At 54.2% G+C, this 23,234-nt stretch overlaps 10 protein-coding genes across 10 annotated transcripts; 4 read left to right on the top strand and 6 right to left on the bottom strand.

Moving 5' to 3' along the window:
• Positions 1–472: 472 nt before the first annotated feature.
• Positions 473–1,786, bottom strand: CCOS01_05344 (F-box domain-containing protein; the record flags this gene model as incomplete). The annotated part of the gene is made up of 1 exon (XM_060453524.1): positions 473–1,786. One exon carries the CDS (start codon positions 1,784–1,786, stop codon positions 473–475), a length of 1,314 nt encoding a protein of 437 aa, XP_060315296.1.
• A 1,419-nt stretch (positions 1,787–3,205) lies between these two features.
• CCOS01_05345 (5-methyltetrahydropteroyltriglutamate-homocysteine methyltransferase) lies at positions 3,206–4,545 on the top strand (the record flags this gene model as incomplete). Its single annotated transcript, XM_060453525.1, has 3 exons — positions 3,206–3,539; positions 3,608–3,922; positions 3,983–4,545. 3 exons carry the CDS (start codon positions 3,206–3,208, stop codon positions 4,543–4,545), a joined length of 1,212 nt encoding a protein of 403 aa, XP_060315297.1.
• A 452-nt stretch (positions 4,546–4,997) lies between these two features.
• On the bottom strand, positions 4,998–5,747 carry CCOS01_05346 (dynactin Arp1 p25 subunit; the record flags this gene model as incomplete). The annotated part of the gene is made up of 3 exons (XM_060453526.1): positions 4,998–5,316; positions 5,394–5,623; positions 5,709–5,747. The coding sequence occupies 3 exons, from the start codon at positions 5,745–5,747 to the stop codon at positions 4,998–5,000; spliced, it is 588 nt and encodes a 195-aa protein (XP_060315298.1).
• A 711-nt stretch (positions 5,748–6,458) lies between these two features.
• On the bottom strand, positions 6,459–7,711 carry CCOS01_05347 (GTP cyclohydrolase II; the record flags this gene model as incomplete). The annotated part of the gene is made up of 2 exons (XM_060453527.1): positions 6,459–6,506; positions 6,563–7,711. The coding sequence occupies 2 exons, from the start codon at positions 7,709–7,711 to the stop codon at positions 6,459–6,461; spliced, it is 1,197 nt and encodes a 398-aa protein (XP_060315299.1).
• A 2,788-nt stretch (positions 7,712–10,499) lies between these two features.
• CCOS01_05348 (uncharacterized protein) lies at positions 10,500–11,558 on the top strand (the record flags this gene model as incomplete). The annotated part of the gene is made up of 1 exon (XM_060453528.1): positions 10,500–11,558. The coding sequence occupies one exon, from the start codon at positions 10,500–10,502 to the stop codon at positions 11,556–11,558; it is 1,059 nt and encodes a 352-aa protein (XP_060315300.1).
• A 949-nt stretch (positions 11,559–12,507) lies between these two features.
• On the top strand, positions 12,508–14,827 carry CCOS01_05349 (voltage gated chloride channel; the record flags this gene model as incomplete). Its single annotated transcript, XM_060453529.1, has 2 exons — positions 12,508–13,455; positions 13,541–14,827. The coding sequence occupies 2 exons, from the start codon at positions 12,508–12,510 to the stop codon at positions 14,825–14,827; spliced, it is 2,235 nt and encodes a 744-aa protein (XP_060315301.1).
• Positions 14,828–15,338: 511 nt separating this feature from the next.
• Positions 15,339–15,774, bottom strand: CCOS01_05350 (NADH-ubiquinone oxidoreductase B18 subunit; the record flags this gene model as incomplete). Its single annotated transcript, XM_060453530.1, has 3 exons — positions 15,339–15,440; positions 15,559–15,683; positions 15,750–15,774. The coding sequence occupies 3 exons, from the start codon at positions 15,772–15,774 to the stop codon at positions 15,339–15,341; spliced, it is 252 nt and encodes an 83-aa protein (XP_060315302.1).
• Positions 15,775–17,189: 1,415 nt separating this feature from the next.
• CCOS01_05351 (serine carboxypeptidase S28) lies at positions 17,190–19,215 on the top strand (the record flags this gene model as incomplete). The annotated part of the gene is made up of 8 exons (XM_060453531.1): positions 17,190–17,417; positions 17,470–17,587; positions 17,643–17,797; positions 17,854–18,149; positions 18,215–18,417; positions 18,476–18,641; positions 18,706–18,903; positions 18,960–19,215. 8 exons carry the CDS (start codon positions 17,190–17,192, stop codon positions 19,213–19,215), a joined length of 1,620 nt encoding a protein of 539 aa, XP_060315303.1.
• Positions 19,216–19,990: 775 nt separating this feature from the next.
• Positions 19,991–20,761, bottom strand: CCOS01_05352 (short-chain dehydrogenase; the record flags this gene model as incomplete). Its single annotated transcript, XM_060453532.1, has 1 exon — positions 19,991–20,761. One exon carries the CDS (start codon positions 20,759–20,761, stop codon positions 19,991–19,993), a length of 771 nt encoding a protein of 256 aa, XP_060315304.1.
• Positions 20,762–22,335: 1,574 nt separating this feature from the next.
• CCOS01_05353 (uncharacterized protein) lies at positions 22,336–23,148 on the bottom strand (the record flags this gene model as incomplete). Its single annotated transcript, XM_060453533.1, has 1 exon — positions 22,336–23,148. The coding sequence occupies one exon, from the start codon at positions 23,146–23,148 to the stop codon at positions 22,336–22,338; it is 813 nt and encodes a 270-aa protein (XP_060315305.1).
• Between the last annotated feature and the right edge of the window lie 86 nt (positions 23,149–23,234).

A 23,234-nucleotide genomic window follows, 5' to 3' on the forward strand; every position in this document is an offset into this window, starting at 1 on the left:
TCGGCGTGATATTTGCTGAGAAGGTGATTGAGGGTCTTGCATTGTACATCCTCTCTAGAAGACACAAAAGAGGACAACGCTGGGAGCATGGTCTTTCGATGGGCCAATGTAAGCCTGGGACTTTTGAAATGTCGGTGGTAATTTCGAATTTGCAATTGGTGATTGCTCCATGGTTCATGTCCCTACGATATCTTCCCACATCCTAGCATGTGAAGTTCCCACCATCATACCTCGTGTGTCTAGCCTGCCATAGCCTTAGGTCGTGGCAGAATCGTCATAAACTGCTTGATACGGCTGGCCCAAGGAATGTCCTGATCTTCCTACATATGCCCCACAAACGCCCCTCTACGGCGCGTTTGCGTCTCTCATGTAAAGCGTAACGCTAGACACTGGCAACGAAGCAACTCCGTTGAACGCCATCCGTCTGAGTCTACCCGGGAGTCTTTTCTCGCACCTGCCGCATTAGTAAACATCACCCAGACAATGTTTGTGATCTTGACGATCCCGCTGGCGCCACTGACTGAGACATGCCGAGGATCGCACCGACGTCGTCCTCGTCCCCTTCCCTCGCAAAGACGCCCTCGCCTGCGACCCGCCACCCCTGCACGCCGCTAAACTGCACAAACTGCACCGCCATATCCCACGCCTCCTTGTCCGCCGCGTCGCCGCTCTCAAAGACGCTCAGCTCGAGCCAGGGGCTGTCCGGGCTCGGGTTGAAGAGCTCGCGGAACAGCATCGAGTAGGCCGTGTTGCGCTCCATCCAGAGATCGGCGAGGTCGACGTTGCGCATTTCTTCGTGGTCGGAGAGGATGTCGTTTCGGGGGACGAGCTGGACGAAGAGGCGGTCGAGACGCGGGACGTTTTGGACAAGGGTGTTGAAGTGGCTTGATAGGGGGAAGATGCCGACGTAGGAGAGGTCGCGGATCGAGGAGGGGATCATGGATTCGTCATTGGGGAACTCTTCTGCGCCCAGAAGAGCGCCGAGGATGGAAGGTGGGCGTTTGAGGTAGAATTCGTATGTCTTGTAGACTCGCGTCGAGGATCCTTCGTTCAGTAAGAGAGCTTGCCATGGGCGGATGGTGAAGAGGCCACATGGAACACGCTTCTGATGTGTGAGTTCAGAACTAGATGCCTGACTTGTTGATGATGCTGTCACCGGTGCCTCGAGTTGCGTCTCTTTTGACCTTTTTTCTTTGCGTGATAGCGAAAGAACATGCCGAGGCATGGAAAAGTTCCACGCATCCCCAAGGAAGAGCATACGCGATAGCATCTGGGCCAACACCCGTGGCGACGCAATCATTGTAAGCCGGGTGGGATCAATATGTTCAAAGATTGTCGTCCAGAGCCAGTTGTAGTCTTCGCTGTACGAGGCCTTGTTCGCAAAGCCTGTCTCCATAAGAGTGGCACTGCTGGTGCCGTCCGATACGCCGCCCATGGCATCTTCGACAAACATTGAAAGTGTTTCGACATAGTTGGTCAAATTGTTCGCCCGGAGGAATGACAAAAACTCGATCGCGGACGCAGGGTTTCCCGTCTCTTCCATGAGCGGTAACTCGAATCGGTCGAATGTCCAGACCACATGGCGGAACAGCAGAGGGAGCACGGCACCTCGCCATCGCTTGCAAACGAGAGAAGTAGTCTTGAGATCGCGGTCAAAAAAGAGGTTCTGCAGCATGAAAGAGCTTGGTTGATCATGGAGTTTCGAGTCTGATGGCGCAGGTCGGTCCAGGTGGGAGAATATTTGGCTTAGGATCTCGTTTGGGAGATCATTGACGGAGGTGGCCATCGTTGCTTGTATTACAGCAGAGGCTGTCAGAATTTTATCGCAGATGCGGAAGTCGTCTCGATGAATTGATGCGAAGTGACTGTGTCGTCGAACGAAATACAGAATATGGCCTAGAGGGCGATGTTTCACGGAATAGTCCCGGCCGAGGCAAGTTTCAAGTTCAGACGAAGCGATGAAGCCGCCCCGGATGAGATAGGCTGATAGTTTGCTGATGGAAGGATCTCAGTCCCGGATTCAATCCAACACTATGGCTGAAGAGACTGGAGCAGAAGAGGATTAATGATGGATGCTATTATGGAAATCTTGCCATACAATGAGATGCAGCTCCGAGGTTACCTGTCCTGGATGGGGGCGACATGTCACCGCGGGGTCCTGGTCCGTTTGCCCCGCCACGGGAACGGGCGGCCTTCGCCACAGTGCTCCACCAGAGCTCCTGCGATAAGATAACGATAAAAGCTCCGAGTTCGAAGCTCCGGATCTTCACACCTCCCTCCCTGACATCTCTTGGTACCTCTAGTTTTGTTGTCTGAGATTCTCGAAGGGCGTTAAGTGCATGTGACAGACATGGGTTTTTATCAATTCGTGAACTGACCATAAGCGGATCATGTCTTGGGGCCAGTGATTGGGAAACTGCCAGTACCAATCTCGATAACACCGCGAATAGCTAGAAGCACGGCAGCCGACGAATCGGCGATGCACTTGAGCTACACAAGAGTCCAGTCAGCACTTACATACTAGACATTACTTTATTTTATGTCGGAAGACTTATGATCTTGAAATGAATGCAAGCCATATAAAAGTTTCTTTTCCTCGAACGACAATCATTCAGCGTCTCCACCGCTGCGCTCTTACGGCGCATAGGTACCTTGCCTTGGCTGCGCTGAGAAGAAGCAAATCAACCTCGAGAATGGCTTCAACCTAGCAGAAACCAGGCACCAATTCCAAAACGCTCGCATTTACTTAAGCGGCCAATGACTGATAGCCGATTCCGATGCCGCTCTACTCATCTGCCGTCCAGCAACTTATGATCAGACCCCCTCGACTAAGCTATGACAAAGGGCGGGGAAAGCGGGGAATCTTGGTGGATGGGCAGCTTGGGGGAAGTGGTGATGGTGGCACCGGATGACATCGTCCTGACGGGGGTCCAGGTCCAAGAAAGCGCAAGTCTGTTTGCTTCGGGTAGCCTTACACCAGAATGGACGCCCTCGCGAGACCTGGTTTGAGTGGCTGGCCAACCTAGGAAAGTTACCTAGCTAGGCCATTGGATCTCGCAATGCCGAAGGCCTATCCCCTTTCGCAACCCCACGCTTCGTCGCGAGTACCAAAGTCTATATATACGCCGTGGCCAGAGGGTTCTTCTCGTGCTCTACTCCACTGCAATACCAATAACTTTCTGTTTGTCTACGCAAAATAGAAACCATGACGTCCAAGAACCACCAGAAACCGCCCTTCCGCGCCGAACACATGGGCTCGCTCCTGCGGCCCAAGGCCCTCACTGACAAGCGCGTCGCCTTGGACGGGAAAAAGGCCGTAGAGATTGCAGACGACCAGGAACTCAACCGCCTCGAAGAGGAGGGCGTGCGCGAGATCGTCAGGACGCAGCTGGACCTCGGCTTCCACGCCATCAACGACGGCGAGTACCGCCGCCACCAGTTCTGGGGCAACTTCTTCCCCGGACTGGAGGGGTTCGAGGAGGTCGACACGCCGAGCTGGGATATATTTCGCATGTACGTGCCAGACATTGCGGCGTTTAGTAAGTTTTGGCCCACGGGATACTCGATACCCTCGAGATTAGGGAGACTGACGCTATGTGACACCCAGTTGAGAGCGATCACAAGCCCGGCGAGTCCATTGTCTGCACCGGCAAGATCAAGCACAAGGGAAGCACCTACCTGAGAGAGTGGGAGTTCCTCAAGAGCAACATCCCTCCTGAAAGCGTCAAGGAGGCCAAGTTGACCTTGCCCGCGCCCGAGTGGTATCATCTCCGCTACCAAAAGGGCCACGCCTACCCCAAGGACGTCTACGCCAACGACGAAGAGTACTTTGCCGATATCGCCAAAGCGTACCGCACCGAGCTTGAGGTTCTTTATGAGCACGGTGTCCGCAATGTGACGATTGACGATCCCAACCTGGCGTGTAAGTGACGCCCCGTTGCCTATTCCACATCCTTCGCTGACAGAAACCGTGTTTTCCCAGACTTCTGTTCAGAAAAGATGCTCCAAGGCTTCAAAGAAGCAGGCGAAGACTCAGACGCCCTCCTCCAATCCTACATCAAACTCTACAACGACTGCATCACCTCCCGCCCCGCAGACATGCACCTCGGCATCCACCTCTGCCGCGGCAACTTTGCCTACTCGCGCCACTTCTCCGAAGGCGGCTACGACCGCATCGCCTCGCGCCTCTTCAACGAGATCAACGCCGACACCTACTTCCTCGAGTACGACACCGACCGCGCGGGCGGGTTCGGACCGCTGAAGGAGCTACCGGCGCACAAGAACGTCGTGCTGGGCGTCATCACGTCAAAGTTCCCTGAGCTCGAGGATGTTGGGAAGCTGAGGGAGAGGGTATTCCAAGCGGCGGATTATGTGGCGCAGGGGGCGGGGCAGACGCGCGAGGAGGCGTTGAAGAGGATTGGGGTTAGTCCGCAGTGTGGGTTTGCGAGTCATCATTTGGGAAATTCGGTTTCGCATCAGGATATGGTGAACAAGTTGAAGCTTGTGAGGGAGTTGGCTGATTCGATATGGCCGGGTGAGCCTTGAAGTCTTGAAAGTTGGGTGAGCAGCGGCGTTCGGGATGGGTTGTTGCATGGGGCTTAAGGGGTCCCGCCGTGCTGAAGTGTATCTTCCTCTGTCAGATATTTTCTTTGATGTTGTTTCTATGTATGTGATAGCTCATAGCTGCAGCAACTTTGAACCGAACATGCCTTGCCAGAAGCCTCTATGATGAAGAGCTCCGACGGAGCATCGACCAACCATTAAAAAGTTCCCTAACGCGCGAAGTCAAGGAATGTTGCCACACGTGGAAGTCGGAACGAGATAGGAATAAAGTCCTCACTGCGAAAAAGAAAGGGTATCATTTGAGCTCAAAGCTCGACCTACGCCAAACTCCGTCTCTATCGCGCAAGCAAATGCCAAGCTGTCAACCAACTTCTAATATCACACGCATCTCTTCCCCCTCCCGCCCCCAGAGGCACTAAAACACCAACCCGACCTCACGCAGTCAATGGCTGCGGATTGTTCCCCACAGTCTTATACAGCTCCCTCAACTCAAACTCCTCGTGCCCGCCCTCGGGTACCTCGCCCACCACGCGCGCCGGCTGGCCCGCGACGACGCTGAAGCTCGGGATCACCATGTTGGGCGGCACGACGGTGCCTTCGAGTATGCGTACGTAGTCCTTGACGATGGCGAACTCGCCAATGACGCTGTCGCGGCCAATGTGGATGTGGTTCCCGATCGAGGCGGCCTGGATGACGACGTTTGCGCCGACGAAGACGTGGTCGCCCATGCGGAGGGGCATGTATGTGAAGGCTCTAGGAACGTAGGAAAGTCAGCATGGGGTCCGATGGTGTTTGTGGCTATTGCGGTGGTGGGTTTGGGGAGAACGTACCCTTTGTACATCCGTCCTGGAGGCCGGAGGAGCGCGCCCCTGGAGAGGAAGCAGTATCTCCCGATCGCGACGGCCGTGCTGTTGGCCGGGGCGCCGCCGGCAGAGGGCTGTGCTGAGCGGGCGAGGTCACCGCGGATCATGACCTCTGGTTGGATTACCGTCTTGCCGCCTAGCATGATATTCTGGGTGCCGACGAGGGTCGCTTTGCGGGCGACCTTGTTGCCTGTGTCCTGTTGTTTTACTCGGGAGTTAGTCGGTAAACTCGGTGCGTGGATTGTGTTGAAGGGGGTGATTTTGAGGGGATGGAGGGCGTACGGTCTCAATGTAGTCTCCTTTCGCTACTCTGCGCGACATGGTGGGCTGGTGGTGGAAGCTCTGGGGAGCATCTGGGTTGAAGCTGGGATGCGAATAAGTGAGAGTTTGCGTATGGCGAGTTGGGCGTGACGTTGGTTGGAGCTTCCTGTCGGCGGGTCAGTGCGCCCACCGCCGTACCGGTACATCATTATATAGGGGTCCCGGAGCGACTTTTGGAGGGGAGCCGGCCCGCGCTTTATCTTCATCTGCATCTCAGTGACAATCCCGGAATTGCGCTCAAACATACTGCGATAATTTTGACCACTGCACTCCCAAGCCTTCCTGGGATCAAGATTGCAGCAAGCCATCATTTCGACATTTCTGTTCGAGCACTAGGTAACTTACACCAAAGTATGTACCTTGGGTAGATAGATACAACTCAAGCTTAAGTACTAGGTAGGTAAGTGTATCTGGTAGATGCACACCTCAATGCCAGATAAAACTAGCCGCCGCCTCAATGATCTTTTTCCGTAAATTGCCATGAGTCCAGTTATCCAACGATGCTATGAACATTTCCAGTCGTTGGGGATCCCAGCGGACAAGTATGCCAAGTGCGCCAATGTCCCAGGTATTCGTATCAAAACAACCCGTACGCCGTTTTCTACCATATGCTTGATGATTTTCAACCATGTTTGTGACCTCCTTTCGTTCAACACCAGCCATCAGACATCAGAGGTATATGCGATCCCAATACCGCAAGTAGATCGCTCCTCAATGGGGCATACCGCCCATGTCAAGCATATGTCCCATCTTTTCAATCTGTAGGTTCTGTTAGTTCCAGCAATTAAAAGACAACTAAACACAATTGAACGTACCTTTGTCTTCAAATACCCCTCAACCTCATTGCTCCGGAACCCGCCTCGTCCCTTCCACGACAGCGGCACCATCGCAACGCGCTCCGTAACCCTCACCTCGCGATTGGGGCCCTCCACCGCCCTAATCTTATCAGGATTATTCGTCAGCAGGCGCACCTCGCTCTGCCCAAGATCCTGCAGCATCGCCGTCGCCAGCCCGTAACTCCGGGCATCCGCAGGGTGACGCAGCAGCAAGTTCGCCTCGACGGTATCCGAGCCGAGGTCCTGGAGGTTATATGCCTTCAGCTTCTCCCCGAGACCAATACCGCGCCCTTCCTGGCGCAGGTAAATAATGATACCACCATTCGTGTTCCCGGGTAGACTCATCAGCCTTGCCGCCTCGTCGAGCTGCTCGCCGCAGTCGCACCGCGCAGACCACGCCGTCTCACCCGTGTAACACTCGGAGTGAATCCTCACCAGCGCAGGCCCGCGCTGCGCAGGCGGTTCCTCGCCAACAGGCGTCGCCACGCCGCCCGGCATACCGCTCGTCGACCTTCCGGGGAACAAACGACCCGTGTACGCACCGCGAATCATGCGATCCATCTCCGTCTCGCCCGGCCGCGGCGCATCGAGCGACTGGCTGCGGATGTGGGGTCCAAAGACGATGGCCAGGTGCTCCTTGTTGTCGACGTTGTTGGTATACAAGTGCAGGAACATTTCGGTGCCGTTGACGGTGGGGATGCGCGCGCGCACGATGCACTGCACCTCGGGGAGGGTCTCGAGGAGGCGGGGGCGCTTTGTGCCGCAGCCGCCCGAGGGAACGGAGCTGTCGACGGGGACGCCGCGCGGAGCCGCCTCGGCTGTGAGGGGGGTTGATGTCCCCGGTGTCGCGGGCGGTGTGAAGGCTGGCGAGAGGAGGGAGGGTGGCGGGATCTGGGTGGCCGAGGTTGTCGATGCGGCGTCGTCGTCGGCTGTTGCGGGGGCTGCTGCGGCGGCGGGGTTGGACAGGCTTAGTTGCTCGGGCTCTGGGTGCGCGGTGCCCGAGGCATGGTCGGATGGGCCGTCGACTGTCTTCTGTTTCGGAGAATAGAAAGAAGGGAGCTGGTGAGTATCTTCGCGCCAGTCATTGGGCGCTCCCGCGCCGTCTGGCTTGCCTTCGAAGTCGGGCATGGCGGGGGTTTTTGGTGATGGAAAGTCGCGGAAGTGGGGGTAGGGAATTGGTGCGCTGTGCAGAACAGGTAACGTTGGAACGTGAGACGGTCAATTCCAAAGGGGTTACAATCGTCCACAGGGTATACTGGCGGAGGAAGTAAATCAGAACGTGGTTGAAAAGAAGCCAGATGTCAAGAGCGGGAGAGAGAGATTCAACGGCGGAACAGCGGCGTGAGCGGCAAGAACATTAAATCGGTGACCGGTTCCGCTCCGAACGGCGAGGGGTGGTGAAATGCGCTGGTTGTGGTGGTGGTGGGCAGGTGGTGGTTGTGTCTGGCATTAGTCATGCAGGAAGATGATGACAGCACGGGTGCATCTGCCATGGCAATCTGCGCCGGCTAGGTACCTCCACAGGCGGAAGTTCCTAAAGTTAGTGGGCGGGCACGCAAGGTCGGCCCTCGACCGCACTTCGCCGAGGTTCCAGCGATCCGACGGCTATGGGCCTCGAGGTACCTACTCCAAAGAGGTGGGTGATCTCGCGCGCGCGGAGACTTCGGGGTGTTTGGTGTAATCCTCCTTGCTTAGGTCAGGTTCGAGCGGATTGAGTCCACTTTAGCGGTCTCCAACTTGGATTTCAGGGTTTCTTTAGCGGGGTCGGCTCTTTTCCGCGCTGAGCTTTTTGCACGCAGTCTGTGGGGCTCTCCTGATTACATCATCAAATCCTGGTATCGGCAAATTCAAGAATCGCACCTCACTGTCAAGTGCACTGGATGACTCTGGCACTGAAGGTCGGGTTGATTTAAACCCAGCATCACCTTACTCTGGAATACTATCCCTGGGCCAAAACAACGTCTCGAAATCTACTCTTGTCTTCTTCCGCATACTTAATAAAATCTGTACAGTTCATATCTTCACTAATCTATTTTCCTCAGTCTCTGGCCCTTTATTGAAATGTGACGGCTCAGAACGAGACCTGACATTTGAGCCAATCAAGTGCTCCGTTTCCGCCAAAGCCCAGGATGTCTGTGTCAGCATTAAAAATCAACCGCGCGGTGCTTCAGACAAAGCTCTCCATCACCAACGAACCATCCGTCGTCGGCTCCGACCTGAGCTCGTTAACGGGGATGCGTCCCGTCTACTATTCCAAAAGGCCATCAAAGTGCAAGTACAAAGGCTCCCACCCGATATCCTATTTTTCGGTGTGTCGCGGGTTCCTGCATTGCATCGGTGCGGCTCTGGTGTATCCCAGCCTGGCTCCCGTCCATTATGTTTCTATCCCGGCCGCATCCCTGGGAGCCATCACAACCTCAAAAGCAGCTTTGTGGCTGGAGTTGACCTGAATCTCATCAAACACGTCTTTTCTATACATGGAGTTGAATCTGTAAGTGGGCGACCACCACTGCCCCTGGTCACTACTGCGGTCATATACTAGGTACTCGACTTCTTGAGGTGCATCGCTGTGATAGGATAACAAGACAACCAGCAAGATAGAGTCGTACCTTAGTAGTGACTGTGGTGGAAGTCGGCATGAGATCTCAAAGTAGTGTCGCCAAATTCAGACTCGAACTCTTACATGCGTGTTGTTTGATTGGCCGCACTGCATTTTTGCTCTTTTGCCCTCCTGGAGCATCGGAGGTTCCTCTTTGACGACTTTTCCTACGGCTACCTTACTTGCCCTTACTTGCAGGGTACCAAGCACCAACATCGCGAATGTCGCGGATGACCTGCCTACATTTCAGAGCTCTATGCAATCCGTCTATTATTTTCTTTCAAGTGAAGAAGAATAGAATTGTTAGAGTTGAAGTGATGAAAGACACGAATGCACATTGGCCAAGTTACCGAACCAATTAGCTCGTCAGATGCTTTGACGCTCCTCGCCGAGACAACCAACGCGAACGCGCATCGAACCAAAAAACCTCGACAGGCCACTTGCATTGGTGGTTCGCGTTTCTGGATGTGCTGTCAAAACGTGAGTCACATCCGCAGCAACGCCCCCATCATCACCCATGCAACCCGTTTCGTTTTTTTTTCGCCTCTTCCCGTCTCAATCCAGTACAATCAGCAACCTCTCATCACCGATTTGAGATGCCATGCCCACCAGCCCGTGCGGGTGGCGCGGGAACCATTGGCTTACACTCTCCCGTCCCTGCTGCAACCACTTGTCGCCTCCTCCCGAAGTCTCCAGACTTCCCATCCCGTTTCAGTCCCCCCCATGCTAAATGCCAGGCACATCATGGGAAGTCGGCCACCTCTAAGCTATGAGGCTTCTCTTCACCCCCTTCTTTTGTTTACTTTCGGTTCCATGGATCAAGTGATCCACCAGACTAATGCGACGGCCCAGTGGTTCGTCGAGGCCTCATTGTTTCTTGTTTCTTGTTGTGGCCAACACGCTGCCCTCGTCCAGTGGAGTGCTCCATGCAGCCAGGATACGAAAACATCGCCAACTGGCAGGTCCCTCAAACAACCACACACTCACTCTCGAGTGATATAAGAGGATCAAGTGACTTCTTCGTCTCACTGCTTTTCTCTTGCATCTCACCAAAACAAGAATCAGCAGCTCATCTGACAAATACTAAACCACTCATTTCGAGGACCTCGATAATACCGGCTACTTTCAAGGTCACTAATAAGAGCATATCTATCTTACTCATCTCATCGCCCAACCTTCATTCAGTAGTACTTCATCTCACACTTTCATTATCTCGACAAACGTCAGCTTCACTTCATCGACTGAACTATACAATCACTTACAATCTTTAACCATCACCACACCAACGGCACAAAAACACCACAAACAACCTTCAAAATGGAATCCTCCAACGTAATCGCCTGGCTGCTTCCCTCATCCACAAACCAACCAGCCCTCGAAGCAATCCGCATGCCCCAAAATGCAACTCGGACCGTCTCCACGATCCCCTCATCCTACGAACCCCTTATCCAAACACCAAACCCAAACCAACTCCCGCCCACAACACCAACAATCGATCCCTCCCTCCTCACCAAATCCTCCTTCTCAAGCCTCGAGGCATCTCTCACCAAACCCCGCCCAGCCCTCTCCCTAACCTTCACATCGCCCCCCAAATCCAACCCAGGCTTCGTCCTCGGCACCGACCCTGCTCTTGCAGACATCCTCCTCCCGTCCCTGCCCGGTATCGCCCCAGCCCACTGCCACATCACCTTTGACGCCTCACACCGCCTCGTCCTCGTCGACACCTCGCACACCGGCACGGCCGTCTGGTACGACGGCGCCAGCTCCGGCGACCGCACCCGCGAGTCTTGGGTTCTCGGCGCGGGAAGCAGCTACGGGTTCCCCTCGATGGTCGACCGCGTCGTGATCGACATTCAGACCGTACGGTTCCAGGTCATCATCAACGAGGCGCACGTCCTCCGGCCAGAGGTCTACAAGGAGAACGTCGAGACTTTCATGTCAAGCCTCGAGAGCGCCGGCATCATCGCAGAGGCGGCAGCAGCAGCGACACCAGAGGAAAAAACACCAGACCTCGACGCAAGCATCCTCGCCTCCATCCTCGCCAACCATTCATGCTCCTACTCTCAAAAAGAAGACCAGCAACTCGTCCGCCGCGACGAAAAGGACGTCTGCGACTTTTACTACAACTTCAACTTTGACCTCGGCTTCGATCTGAGCTACGACTGCGACTACGACTTCGACTACGACATGTCGGACGACGAGATGGTCGACGACGTCGCCGAGGAAGAAAAGATGGACTTCCTCCCGCCGATTCCCTCCGTCGTGCCGCCGGCGTACGTGAAGTACCTGCTCACCTCGGACGACGGGGCGCCGCCGGAGACGTATCTCTGGAACACGGCGAAGCCTTGGGAGCCCATGGTCAAGGTAGTTTGCTGAGCTCGCCCTTGACAGGGGGGATTCATACGTTTTTGTCTCGAGACTTGAGACGAAAAAAGGACTAAGCGTGAAAAAAGACGCAGAGAAAAAAACTTGTGTAAAATCAGGTTTCTTATGGAGTACATTTGTCCCAAAGGTGCTGGCACTGGACGGCGTTTGATTCTCAATCATTGCTTTGGAGTTTTTGGTGGGAGAAATATCGGCGCTATCATCAGCGCTTTACACTCATTTGTTTTGCCCCCTTTCCAGATTGGCAATGTTTCATTTCTCATCTAATTGCACATTTTCATTTCGTCTGTTTCGTTGTACATTTAGAACAGATACCCCCATTCGCATGGTCTCCCGTTCCTTTGTTTATTGTATATAAGATGAAGCATCAACCCAAGAAAAGAAGAAAAAGTTTAGCTGGCAGGCATCGTTCGCATTCTTTCACTTCGCCAAGTCTACCGCAAGTGAGCAGGAGGGGGGGGGGGGGAGTCTCGAGAGATTTGGGATCGCGACGTGAGGATTATCCCGCGGAGACGACACTCGGCACTCACCCTCGCCACATTTGGAGATCTCCGGCAACTACCTTGAAAACGGTAGGGCGAATGCTGGGGTTGGAGTTTGGGGGAAGCGGGCAGCGCCAAAAAGCAACGGGCGGGCTAATGAGGCCAGACCTACGACCTTATCTACCGCCCAATCTTATCTCCAGACTTTCAACCATGTGCGTTCGCGCCGATCTGTTTCTCCGCGGGCTGCAGGATTGGGACGATGTTCACTGAATCTATTGGGAGAGTTGAGATATGGATGGAAATGGCGTTTGAAGGAATATTCATATCTAGAGTACCTCTGCCCCCTTAGACCTTAGAATCCAAATGTTGGAATATCGATGACTTCTCGCCCTCCTGCCGGTGCTCTTGACAAACATTCTCACCGTAGATAGATAAGACACAACACTAACGAGAAAATGGCCTCAGATGACGGTGAAACCAACGAGAATAGCCCCCTCCTCCCAACATCCCAAACCAGACAGTCCATCTCGACCCCATCCCACCAACCCTCACTTTCCAAAGCAGACCAAGCCCTAGGCCAATCGCCCCCCTTAGGCGACCGCCTGCCCTACAACGACTACACCACCATCGACTGGCTCCGCGATTTGACAAAGGACTCCTCCCGCGCCCGTCGTCTCCGCGCACGCCCAGGTATCCGCGGCACCGCAGCGCGCTGGTTCGACCAGTGCCAGGGTTGGATCGCCGCCGCGGTCATCGGCGCGCTCACTGCCCTCGTTGCCTTTGTCGTCGACGTCTCCGTGGCGACGGTGAGCGATTGGAAGGAGGGGTACTGCAGGACGAATGTTTTCCTGGACCGTAGGCAGTGTTGTTGGGGGGTGTCGGAGACGGAGACTTGCGATGCTTGGAACCCCTGGGTTGATGAGGGCGATGGAGGGGGCTACGTCGCCAGCTATGCTGTCTACGTCTTGTTTGCCCTCCTCTTCGGTATCGTCGCGGGAAACGTCACCATGACTACCAAAGCCTCCCTACCAGCCGTCGACGCCGGTAGTGCCGTCACAGCAGGTGCCATGATGGAAGGCAAGACAATGTACATGGCCGCTGGCAGCGGCATCCCCGAGATCAAGACGATTCTGTCGGGCTTCGTGATCCCCCACTTCCTAGACTTCAAGGTCCTGGTCGTGAAAGCCGTGGGCGCAACATTTGCCGTGTCGACGGGCATGTGTCTGGGCAAAGAGGGTCCTTTTGTCCACATCTCGACGTGCGTCGGGTGGCTGGTGGCCAACCGGTCCCCCAAGTACCGGGATAACCCACGCAAGATGCGGGAGATGCTGAGCGTGGCGTGCTCTTCCGGCCTGTCCGTCGCTTTTGGTGCGCCGATTGGCGGTGTGCTGTTCAGCTACGAGGTATGTTTTTGATTGATTTGATATGTCTGATCTCGTGGTTCCAATCGGACTGGGGTTGATGATGTTGACGAAACCCATTAATCAGGAAATCAGCACGTATTTTCCACGACGCGTATTGTGGCGCGCGTTCCTGTGTTCGCTCATCGCGGCCATTGCTCTCAAAGCGCTGAATCCCACGGGAACCGGGAAGCTGGTGCTCTTCGAGACGAGCTACGGGGTCGACTATGACCCGGTGCACTACTTGGTGTTTGTGTTGCTGGGTGTCGTTGGCGGCGTGTTCGGCGGAGTATTCTGCAAGGCCAACTTTCTTTGGTCCAAACGTTTCCGCAGATACGACATCGTCAAGAAGCATCCCGTGCTCGAGCTATGTTGTGTCGTATTGGCCACCGCTCTGCTGCAGTACCCAAACGTGCTCATCCGCGACACGGGCGACGTGGCACTCTCGAGGCTACTAGTTGACTGTAGGGAGCCAGACGGTAACTGGATATGTCAGCAGGAGGGAAGCAACGACAAGAGATCGTACATGCTGCAGCTTGCAAGCGGCACGGTCATCAAGTTGCTCCTGACTATCATCACCTTTGGATGTAAAGTCCCCTCTGGCATCATCATCCCCGCTCTCGACGGCGGCGCTCTTTTTGGACGATTGGTGGGTCAGTTCGTTGGTGGGATCTCACCCGGTATTTTCGCAATGGTCGGCGCGGCGGCCTTCCTCGCGGGCGTGAGCAGGATGACTGTGAGCTTGGCTGTTATCATGTTTGAGCTGACTGGCGAGGTGACGTACGTGCCAGCCTTTATGTGTGCCATCCTGACCGCCAAATGGGTGGCGGACGCGATCTCGGGGGAATCAGTGTACGATCTCTCGCAACACCTGCTGGGCCACCCCTTTCTTGATGCGGAGCAAGCTCACGAGGTGGTGCGGAAGCGCGAAGCCACCGCCCGTGAGCTGATTCCTCCAGCCGGGACAATGGAGGAGATCACTCTGTGGGTGGGCAGCGAGTACCGCGTCCGTAGGGATGTGCTGGCGGAGAAGCTGCGGAAGCTGAAGGCCAGGGGACTCATGGATGCGGGCCTCGTTCTTGTCAGTGACGCTGGACTGCTGTTTGGCTATCTGCCCGAGGCAGAAGTAGAATATGCGGTGCTGACTGGCGGCGAAGCGGAGGAACTTGATTTGCGGACTGGCGTCATGACTGAGTTGGTTGACCGAACGCCGCTCACAGTCTGCGCCGAGGCCCCGATGGAGCACGTTTTGGAGATGTTCGGGAAGTTGGGTCCTAGGTACATCATCATCCTTGAGCCGGAGACATCGAAGGTCCTGGGCGTTGTGCTTAAGAAGCGACTGCTGGACTTTCTGGATCGGGCGAAGGCATCTTGATACATCGGCCTGAGTCACTGTAGAGTCTTGGAATTTAGCGCAATAAAACCAAAAGCCTTAGTTCTCCTACCCTGTCGTTTCTTTTCTGGCCGGCAATCTGGGTTTGAATGGCCAGTTGCTTAGCTTTGTCTTCAGAGTAAACCGTGCTCACGAGCCCTCGTGGGATATTCGTCTGTAACTCTGTTGTGTCATTCTCCCACTGCCAGGGCGCATGACGGCAATTGTACCTTCCACTTCCACACTTCAAGACACTTGACTTCTCGTGATGCGTTCTCCTCGCAGATGTAGCGCTTTTCGCCATGTCGAGCCCTCGTACCGCAGCAAACTTTCCTCATCATCGGGCCATAATGGAATCGCAAAAAGACGTGAATTCGGCTCGATCTATGACCCTCGCGGCAAGATCAATCCCATGCTGCCCTTTTCTGGCCCCTGATCCTCAAATAACAGGTTATGTACACAGACGCTCGCCGTCCCAGGCTTGTTTCGTTCGTCTCGTCCCGTTGCTACCACTCTAGTTGCTTCTCGTTCCCTTCTCCGCGCGGAGCTCGTTCATCTTGGCGACACGCTTCTTGAACTCGTCGTATTGGCACTTCTCGTAGCTGTGGCGCTCGTCCTGTTTCGATTGGATTCTAGGTTAGCGACAAACTGTGTTCTCGGATTCATCGGACGGGTCGATTGAGAGGTCGAGAGGGAGGGGATAGGGGCGGATGGTAGGGGCGAGAAAGACTAACATTGCACTTCCACGGAAGGTACCAAGTGTCGACACGGCAGCGGTTGAGGGGGATGAGGAGACCGGCGCAGCTGTCGCGGTAGGGGAGGGGGAGCTTCGCCTCCCGCATCTCCTCGCGGGTCGCTTCTGGAGAGGGATGTCAGCCATTGCGGGTGGGTGGATAGCATGGGGGAAGATTATGGGGATACGAACCCCTTGGTGCTGAGTCTCCGGCCATTGTGACGACGATTGGGGTCTGTAATGGGCGAATGAGGCTATCGTCGATGGTCAATTGGGATTCTGGATCTTGAAATGTCGTCGGAGCTTTGGATTGGACTGTGGAGCTTCCGACGGTGAATTCCCTAGTGGCCTGGATTGTGAGGCCGAGATGCGGTTGATTACCTTCTGGGGCATTTGATTGGTTGGGTGGGTTCACTACCAGCACGGTCGCGCCAGAGCCAGGAAGCCTCCTTTTCAGTCCTCTTCCATGTCTCTACCAACTTGAACTTTATTACACTACATACTGCACTACAGAGTACTTTACACCGGGTTCTATATTGCTGGACGCGCCTTTACAACCTTTAAGTTGTGGGCGCTTACACCCTTAACTCGACGGCTTGTACGCACTCTTCATGTAGAATACCCAGTCTCTACGCAACCAGCCACATAATATAGAATACCCACTTCCCGAACGCGATAGTCTCTTTATCTGGTTATCTACAGATCCCTGATTCACTGATAAGTTGTGTGGTGAATGGCGAGGTACTTAAGTAAAATCATCCGTGGGGTGGTGGTGAGCGCAACCCTTCAAGCCCGCCTGCAGCAACGTAACATTCCCTGAGTCGATCGTCGGCAGCGGCCTTCAGTTTATCTAACCATTTCAACTCATTATCGATGAGATCTGTGCGGTATTTCTTCCCCTCAAGTACATACTTCTCAATGGCAGAACGTCTCGACGTTTCCACGGGAAAGATGTTTGCCTCTTGAGCCGAGCTGAGGGGGTCACCATTCGAGACTTTTCTGCACAAGAGCCGATCACCCAAAACCAACTCCTATGAGAATATCCCGAGCCCCAAAACACCTTCCCATTGTCGCAGGTCGGCCCTTGGACCAGAGACAATAGTTCCTGCCGGAGTGCCGAGGCGTGCCACCCGACCTGGGGCCATCGCCATCTCCCAACGCTCACCTTCCGCTTCCGGCTAACCTGTCGGCCCACGCAACGAACTTCTCATCACCTGCAAATGCCTATCAGAGATCGTAAAGCCGTTGTCAACCCGCCTACAACCCCCCGGCCTCATTATGGAGACCTCGTCGCATTTGGCCCTTGGGCCCCGTGCGATGCCGGGGTCGCACCGGGGCTAGTACCTCTCCCGCCAACACTTGGAAAGCTTGTTCCTGTTCACTGTTGCAATACTGTGAATGTCGACAATGTCAAGGCATGCGCTGTTGCATGGCATGCTGCTTAAGCGGACCCGATCATCGCTTCGTATTACCGTGAGATACGGGGTCTGCGCCCTGGACCCATGTACAGCGCTTCTCTTAAAAGATGCAGCTCCCCCGCGGCCGTGATCATGGAGCTGGAATTCCTTCTTGGTTGACGAGCGTGCCAAGCCAGTCGTTCTGTGTTGTGAAGATCCTCGGCTCTCCGTCACCATGAAGGTCTCACTCGCCTTGCTCAGCTGTCTCGCGGTGGCCCAGGCCCATTTCGCCTTCCAACCCATCCAGCCTCCTCTGAGGGCTGAAGATGAAGAGGAAGGAATTCTCTCCAAGAGAGAAGCCGGTTTCTTTGAGCAGCTCATTGACCACAATGACCCATCTCTCGGGACCTTCCAGCAGAGATACTGGTGGAACTCCACGTACTGGGAGGGACCTGGTTCTCCGGTACGACTTGTCTCGCCTGATGCTGTGACCATCTCACTGACATGAATTGTAGGTGGTGTTCTTCACGCCTGGAGAATCAGAGGCTGCCCCCTACACCGGATACCTCACGGATCGGGCCATCACAGGAGCCATTGCCAAGGCAATCGGCGGTGCCGTCGTTATGGTTGAGCGTATGGAACTTGCCACAGACATTGGAGCAGAGCCAAGAAGACTAATGCTGCGCAGACCGTAACTGGGGAACCTCCCTGCCGTACGCGGTCCAAGACACCAAGAACCTCCAGCAGCATACCATGACGAATGCTGTCCTCGACTTTGCCAACCTTGCCCGCAACGTCCAGCTGCCTTTCGACAAGAACGGCAGCAGCAACGCCCCCCAAGCAGTGAGTATCGAGCCCAGGCCTTTGTCAAGTAGACCGACAAAACTGACGACCCGTAGCCCTGGGTGTACACCGGCGGATCATACTCCGGCGTCCTGGCCGCAGCCATCGCAAAGCTCGCTCCGGGAACCTTCTGGGCCTACCACTCCAGCAGTGGCCCTGTCGAAGCGACCTACGACTACTGGAGCTACTTCCTCCCCATCCAGAACGGCATGCCCAAGAACTGCAGTCGCGACTTTGAGCGGATCGTCGACCACGTGGACAACGTCTTGCTCACCGGCAGTGATGATGAGATCTACTCCCTGAAGAAGAAGTTCGGCCTCCAGGACCTTGCTCACAAGGAGGACTTTGCCTCGTAAGTTGAAGCCTTGGTTGTAATGGAGACTTTGGATCCGATTCTCACATCTGTGATGTCTGTAGTGCTCTCGTCGGACCCCTTGGCTACTGGCAGTCTATCCAGCTGTACTCGGGATACTCTGCCTTCTACGAAATGTGCGATACTGTCCAAGGCGCCATTGGCAACTTCTCGGCGCCCAACACGACCTACAGCGCAAATGGCGTTGGTCTCCAGAAGGCTCTGGATAACTACGCCAACTGGTGGAGCACTAACTACCTCCCGGGAAGTAAGTAGCAGCCCTCCTGAAGTGTGTGTGTGTCTTGTCGGTGACTGACCCTATGCAGCTTGCGCATCCTACGGCATCGAGGAGTGGTCAGACCCCATGAACGTCGCCTGCTTCGACAGCTTCAACGCCACGAGCCCCATCTACACCGACTGGAGCGCCGAGAACCCGTTCGGCCGGACTTGGTACTGGATGACCTGCAATGAGCCCTTCTTCTACTGGCAGACGTACGTTTACGGCTCAATGATACTCGTTGAAGTGCAAGAGAGCTTCATGACTAACTGTGAATAGCGGTGCTCCCAAGGATCGTCCCTCAATCGTCTCGCGCTTCGTTACACCGGAGTACTACCAGAGCCAATGCGACCTCTTCTTCCCCAGGCAAGGCGAGTTTACCTACGCCTCCAACGCAGGCAAGACCGCCGCAGACCTGAACAAGGCGACGGACGGCTGGTTCTTCACTAACACCACGCGACTCATGTGGTCCAACGGGTAAGCCATTCCATCGTACCCAGAAATTAGGAAAAGCGTGACTAACGTTTGCATAGCGAGTTCGACCCTTGGCGGTCCGCCTCCGTGTCCAGCGAGCTCCGTCCCGGCGGCCCGCTCAAGTCTCGCCCCGGCGCGCCGGTCCACCTCATCCCGGGATCCCGCCACTGCAACGATTTGCTTGTGAGAAACGGCGCCGTCAATGAGGATATGCAGGAGGTCATCACTGCTGAGGTTGATCAGATGAAGGCTTGGGTTGATGCATTCTATGCCTCTAAGGGCAAGTACAGACGCCGCTCTACACAGTCTCTGTGAAGAAGGCCGTGCGGTAGTACGGTGCACTCGAGAGATTACTTCCATCTTCTAGAGTGATTTCTGTCTTTGAATACATGTAGATACTAGTACCTTGTCTAATCGAACACAAGCTTGACACAAGTCTGCTCCGTTTAGCATCCTAGCGTGAACTAATTCTTTAAATAACGCTTCGTTCACGCGAAATCAAACCTTGTTCTCGTCGCCGCCTTTTGTACAGCTGCCGCCCACAACGTCGGCATTCAATTCGCTTTCACTTGCCTTCTCAACAATCAGTCCATCCAGGTCCCCTCAAGTAGAGAGGCGACAGGAAAGCATACCGGCCGGCCCATAGAATTCTTGTAACCCCTTTTCGAGGCGTCTTCAAGATATATCAACTAAGGAATAAAAAGATGGTGGGGGGAAAGGTTGAGGTAAGGTCATCAATAATAGAAGCAGTAAGTACCTAAGTCACAGTGAGACTAGGGAAATCTTCAAGTTTTCTCTTCAAGACATCAGTAAAACATGGAACTAAGAAACACGGAATCGATCTAGTGACCACCGGGACAAAACTTCAAATGCCGAGTCTATCATCAATGTCATCCGTATCAACGTTAGACATGGGACACTGAGGCTCGTAGCAAAGGTAATCGTAAACACAACAGGTCTTGAAATTCTATGAAACTTGCAAGCTAGATTAAAGTTCTACAGACACTCCTAGTATCTAATGCGCTTTATGTCATCAGACTCCTCCTCCGAAGAGGCCGAGACTTTTCGTAATTTAGGCCAACAATGACGTTTACCAAGGCAAATCAGTGCCATCGTGGTTCTTGAACGATCCGCTGATCTCTCTGGTAGCCTTGTCAATAGTAGCAACCATATCATCCACACTCTTCTTGACAGGAATGGCACCGAAAGCACTGAGGTCAGCGCCGGCCTTAGCCGCCAAACCAGCAGCCATATCCGTCTCGACCAGACCAGGGTGAAAGACAAAGGCAGTCAACCACGGCTCCTCAAAGTGCAAACGGCGCACGAACCAGTTGAGCGCAGCCTTTGACGCACCGTATGGGCTCGCTGGGCTGGGGATCTGGAAAATCGTCTCGGCGAGGCCGTTGCTGCCGATCGCGGAGGAGATTGCGACAAAGATGGGGTTCTTGGACTTGCTCTCCTTGAGCAAGGGCTTAGTGGCGCCGAAGAGGACGAGGGGCGCGACCGAGTTGACGGCGAAGTGGTCTAGGGCGACCTTGGTGGAGGTGGCGGCGATGTCGGCCGAGGTGTGGGAGATGCCGGCGTTGGCGATGACGACGTCGAGGGCCGTGATGCCGTGCTCCTTTTGGATTGTTGCTACAGCGGCGGCGGGGTCGGACTCGACTGAGGAGTCGATCTTGACGACGATGATCTTGGAGCCTTCGGCCTTGGGGAGGTCGTAGAGGGCCTTTGAGGCCGCAGCGGCTGGGTCGCGGACGCCGACGATGATTGTTGTTGAGGGGCGCTGTAGGAGGAGGGTGGTGAAGCCCTTTCCGATTCCACGGTTGGCGCCGGTGATGAGGTAAGTGAGTCCGGAAGACATTTTGGAAGTTGAGGTTATAAAAAGAGAAGGGTTGTGGTTGTAGTTGAGTTAGTCGATGCTGAGATGGAGGCTGTGGAAGTTGAGATGTGATGAGGATTCACTCAAACAGCAGAACGAGACCAAAGAAGACATCTTAAATAACTTGTGTAGATTCATCGTTCGAGTTGACACGTTCATAGTTTCTGATGGACTGACAAATGCAGCATCACATCTCATGCTCGCACGCCTTGCGGAGTAGCCTATCTTCGAAGGGAATCGAAGTGTTGCAGAACACCACTCTCAGGGTTCTCCATTCAGTTCCGGGGCCGAGCATAGCGTCTGAACAGATTGATAATCGTGGTTCGGATGGACTGCAGTTTTGGGAACGGCAGAGTTCCTGTCGCAGTATCAAAAGTCTGGGCGTGTGTACTGTTCACTAATCCAGAAACACGGCTACGAGCTAAGAATGGGATTGGGATTAGTAGTGCGCGCCGCCAAATATGCGGGCTCAGCGCTCACCTGCATCATTACAAAGCATGAGACTATATCAAGGCTCTGTTCAATTACTTATTATTGATACTCGTCTGAAAGTCTCGCGGTCTGTTCCGGAGCGTTACGGGTTTTGTCATTCTGATAAGATCATCTGAGCCGGTCAAGATCATAAAGTTCCCCTTAGCGAGCTTCTCACAAGTAAGACGACAAGTTTATTGGCTCACCCTTAAAAGGATCTAGGTTACTTCATGTCGTTCATGGCAAGCATTGTCACCATAGCACAATTCATCCGATTTCCGTAGCCTAGATGGAGAATGGAACATTGGGATGTTTAGACGAGTACAAAAGCATCACTGGCGCCTGTTCCAAGATTCAAAACTTGAGCGTATATTTTGGAATTGCATTCCCGTACCTCAAAAAATCTTCATCCGATTTAATAAATTCAATTCGATCAGGGATGCTGAATCTTTGATGTTCGACGTAAACAACTGGGTCTCAGAATTACTCGTTTCTCATGTATTGATAGCTGTCTCTTTCTAAGATATTCCTCGTGAGATGCTGAGGAACTGATTTCGTCCTACGCTACAGCACCTGTTCTTTCGTTCACCTTGTCCTATCAAGTAAGGGGCCTTCTTGGCTGAGACTCCGAGCTTTCTCAAAATATCTTAAAGCGGATAATCCCAAGTTTATCAGATTACTTTGGAAGTTGGAAGCGTAAGCTGTGAGCATTTTCAAGCTGTATCAAGGCATCGCCCATTACTAAAGATTAGTGATTAACCCATGCCGCATCCGTCAGCCCCGCCACTCCTTCAATTCGTGTTCACTAATCACCCTCACTTGGCCATTAACAAATCCAGACGGTCCTCTGCCTCGGATTGCGCAGCAGCTCTCCTCGTAGTATTCAGCAATGACTTCAGGGCAAGGCATAGCCAGAACTTCTAATCAGTATTTCCAACGGGCTTTAGCATGCTGTAGTAGGGTATATGTGGCGTTGATTGGTGCCTGCAATTAACGGCGTCGTTTTTGCGACACATGCTCGATCACCTCATTGCTGAAGAATGTGGTCACATCAACGTGCAACTCTCTTCTATCGATATGCCACCTCACGTCCACTTCTGGTCAACCAACCGTACACATAACACCGCAGCCCCCGCGGCGCAACATCCGAACAACGTCATCTGAAGTCCTTCCCATAGGCATCGTGTCCGTGATGTCTTCCTATCGCCCAATAACCAGCTCTTCCCGGCTCCAAAGATGAACAAGGCAATGAGACAGACGATGATACTCCACAGAAGCCCGTGACCGACGCTCGAGGCGAAGAAGTACGGCAACAGGGGCATCATCCCCCCACAAAGATATCCGATAGCGATTGACAGGCCCGAAAAGATTGGCGATATCAGCAGATGGCTCTTGTCGACGTTGTCAATTTCAACAAGAGCGTGGAGTCGGCTAGCTTGGTTGCCATCGATTCTCTCCGAAGCCCAGCTTAACCCTCCCGGCCGAGACCTCACGGCCCCAATCACCATCGCGACGGTTGTCTCAGGTAAGCCCAGTGGTTGGAGATATCGGAGCACTGTTTCCTCTCCGTCTATCGCTCCGCCTGTCAGGCTCTTCTCGCCATCGAATTCGTCCTCGCTGTGTCTTCCTGCCGACGACAGCATGCCCTGTTCTTCTTCATCTACCGGCGATAGCTGCACCGTTGACGAGTCATTATGTGAAGAGTCCCGCGCTGCCAAATAGCCACCAATTCCCATGCTGATGCATCCCGCGCATATCTCCGCGAGACCGGCGTAGATGACCGTCTCGCTGCGGCCAAGAGAGCTGAGACCGGCGGTCAAGGCGAATGGTACTGTAAGGCCATCTGAGAAGCCGAGTGTGAAGTCTGAGAGGAAACGAGAAAGCTTGGGAGAGACCATCGTGGAGGCGATGTATGTGTTCTGCGAGTTGGGGAGTTTATTTGAGCGAGGGGTTCACCACCCAACACTTTGAAAGGGGCTTGTCG

The sequence above is a fragment of the Colletotrichum costaricense genome (genome assembly GCF_030867565.1).
Source record: "Colletotrichum costaricense strain IMI 309622 chromosome Unknown Scaffold_5.1, whole genome shotgun sequence".
NCBI lineage: Eukaryota > Fungi > Ascomycota > Sordariomycetes > Glomerellales > Glomerellaceae > Colletotrichum > Colletotrichum costaricense.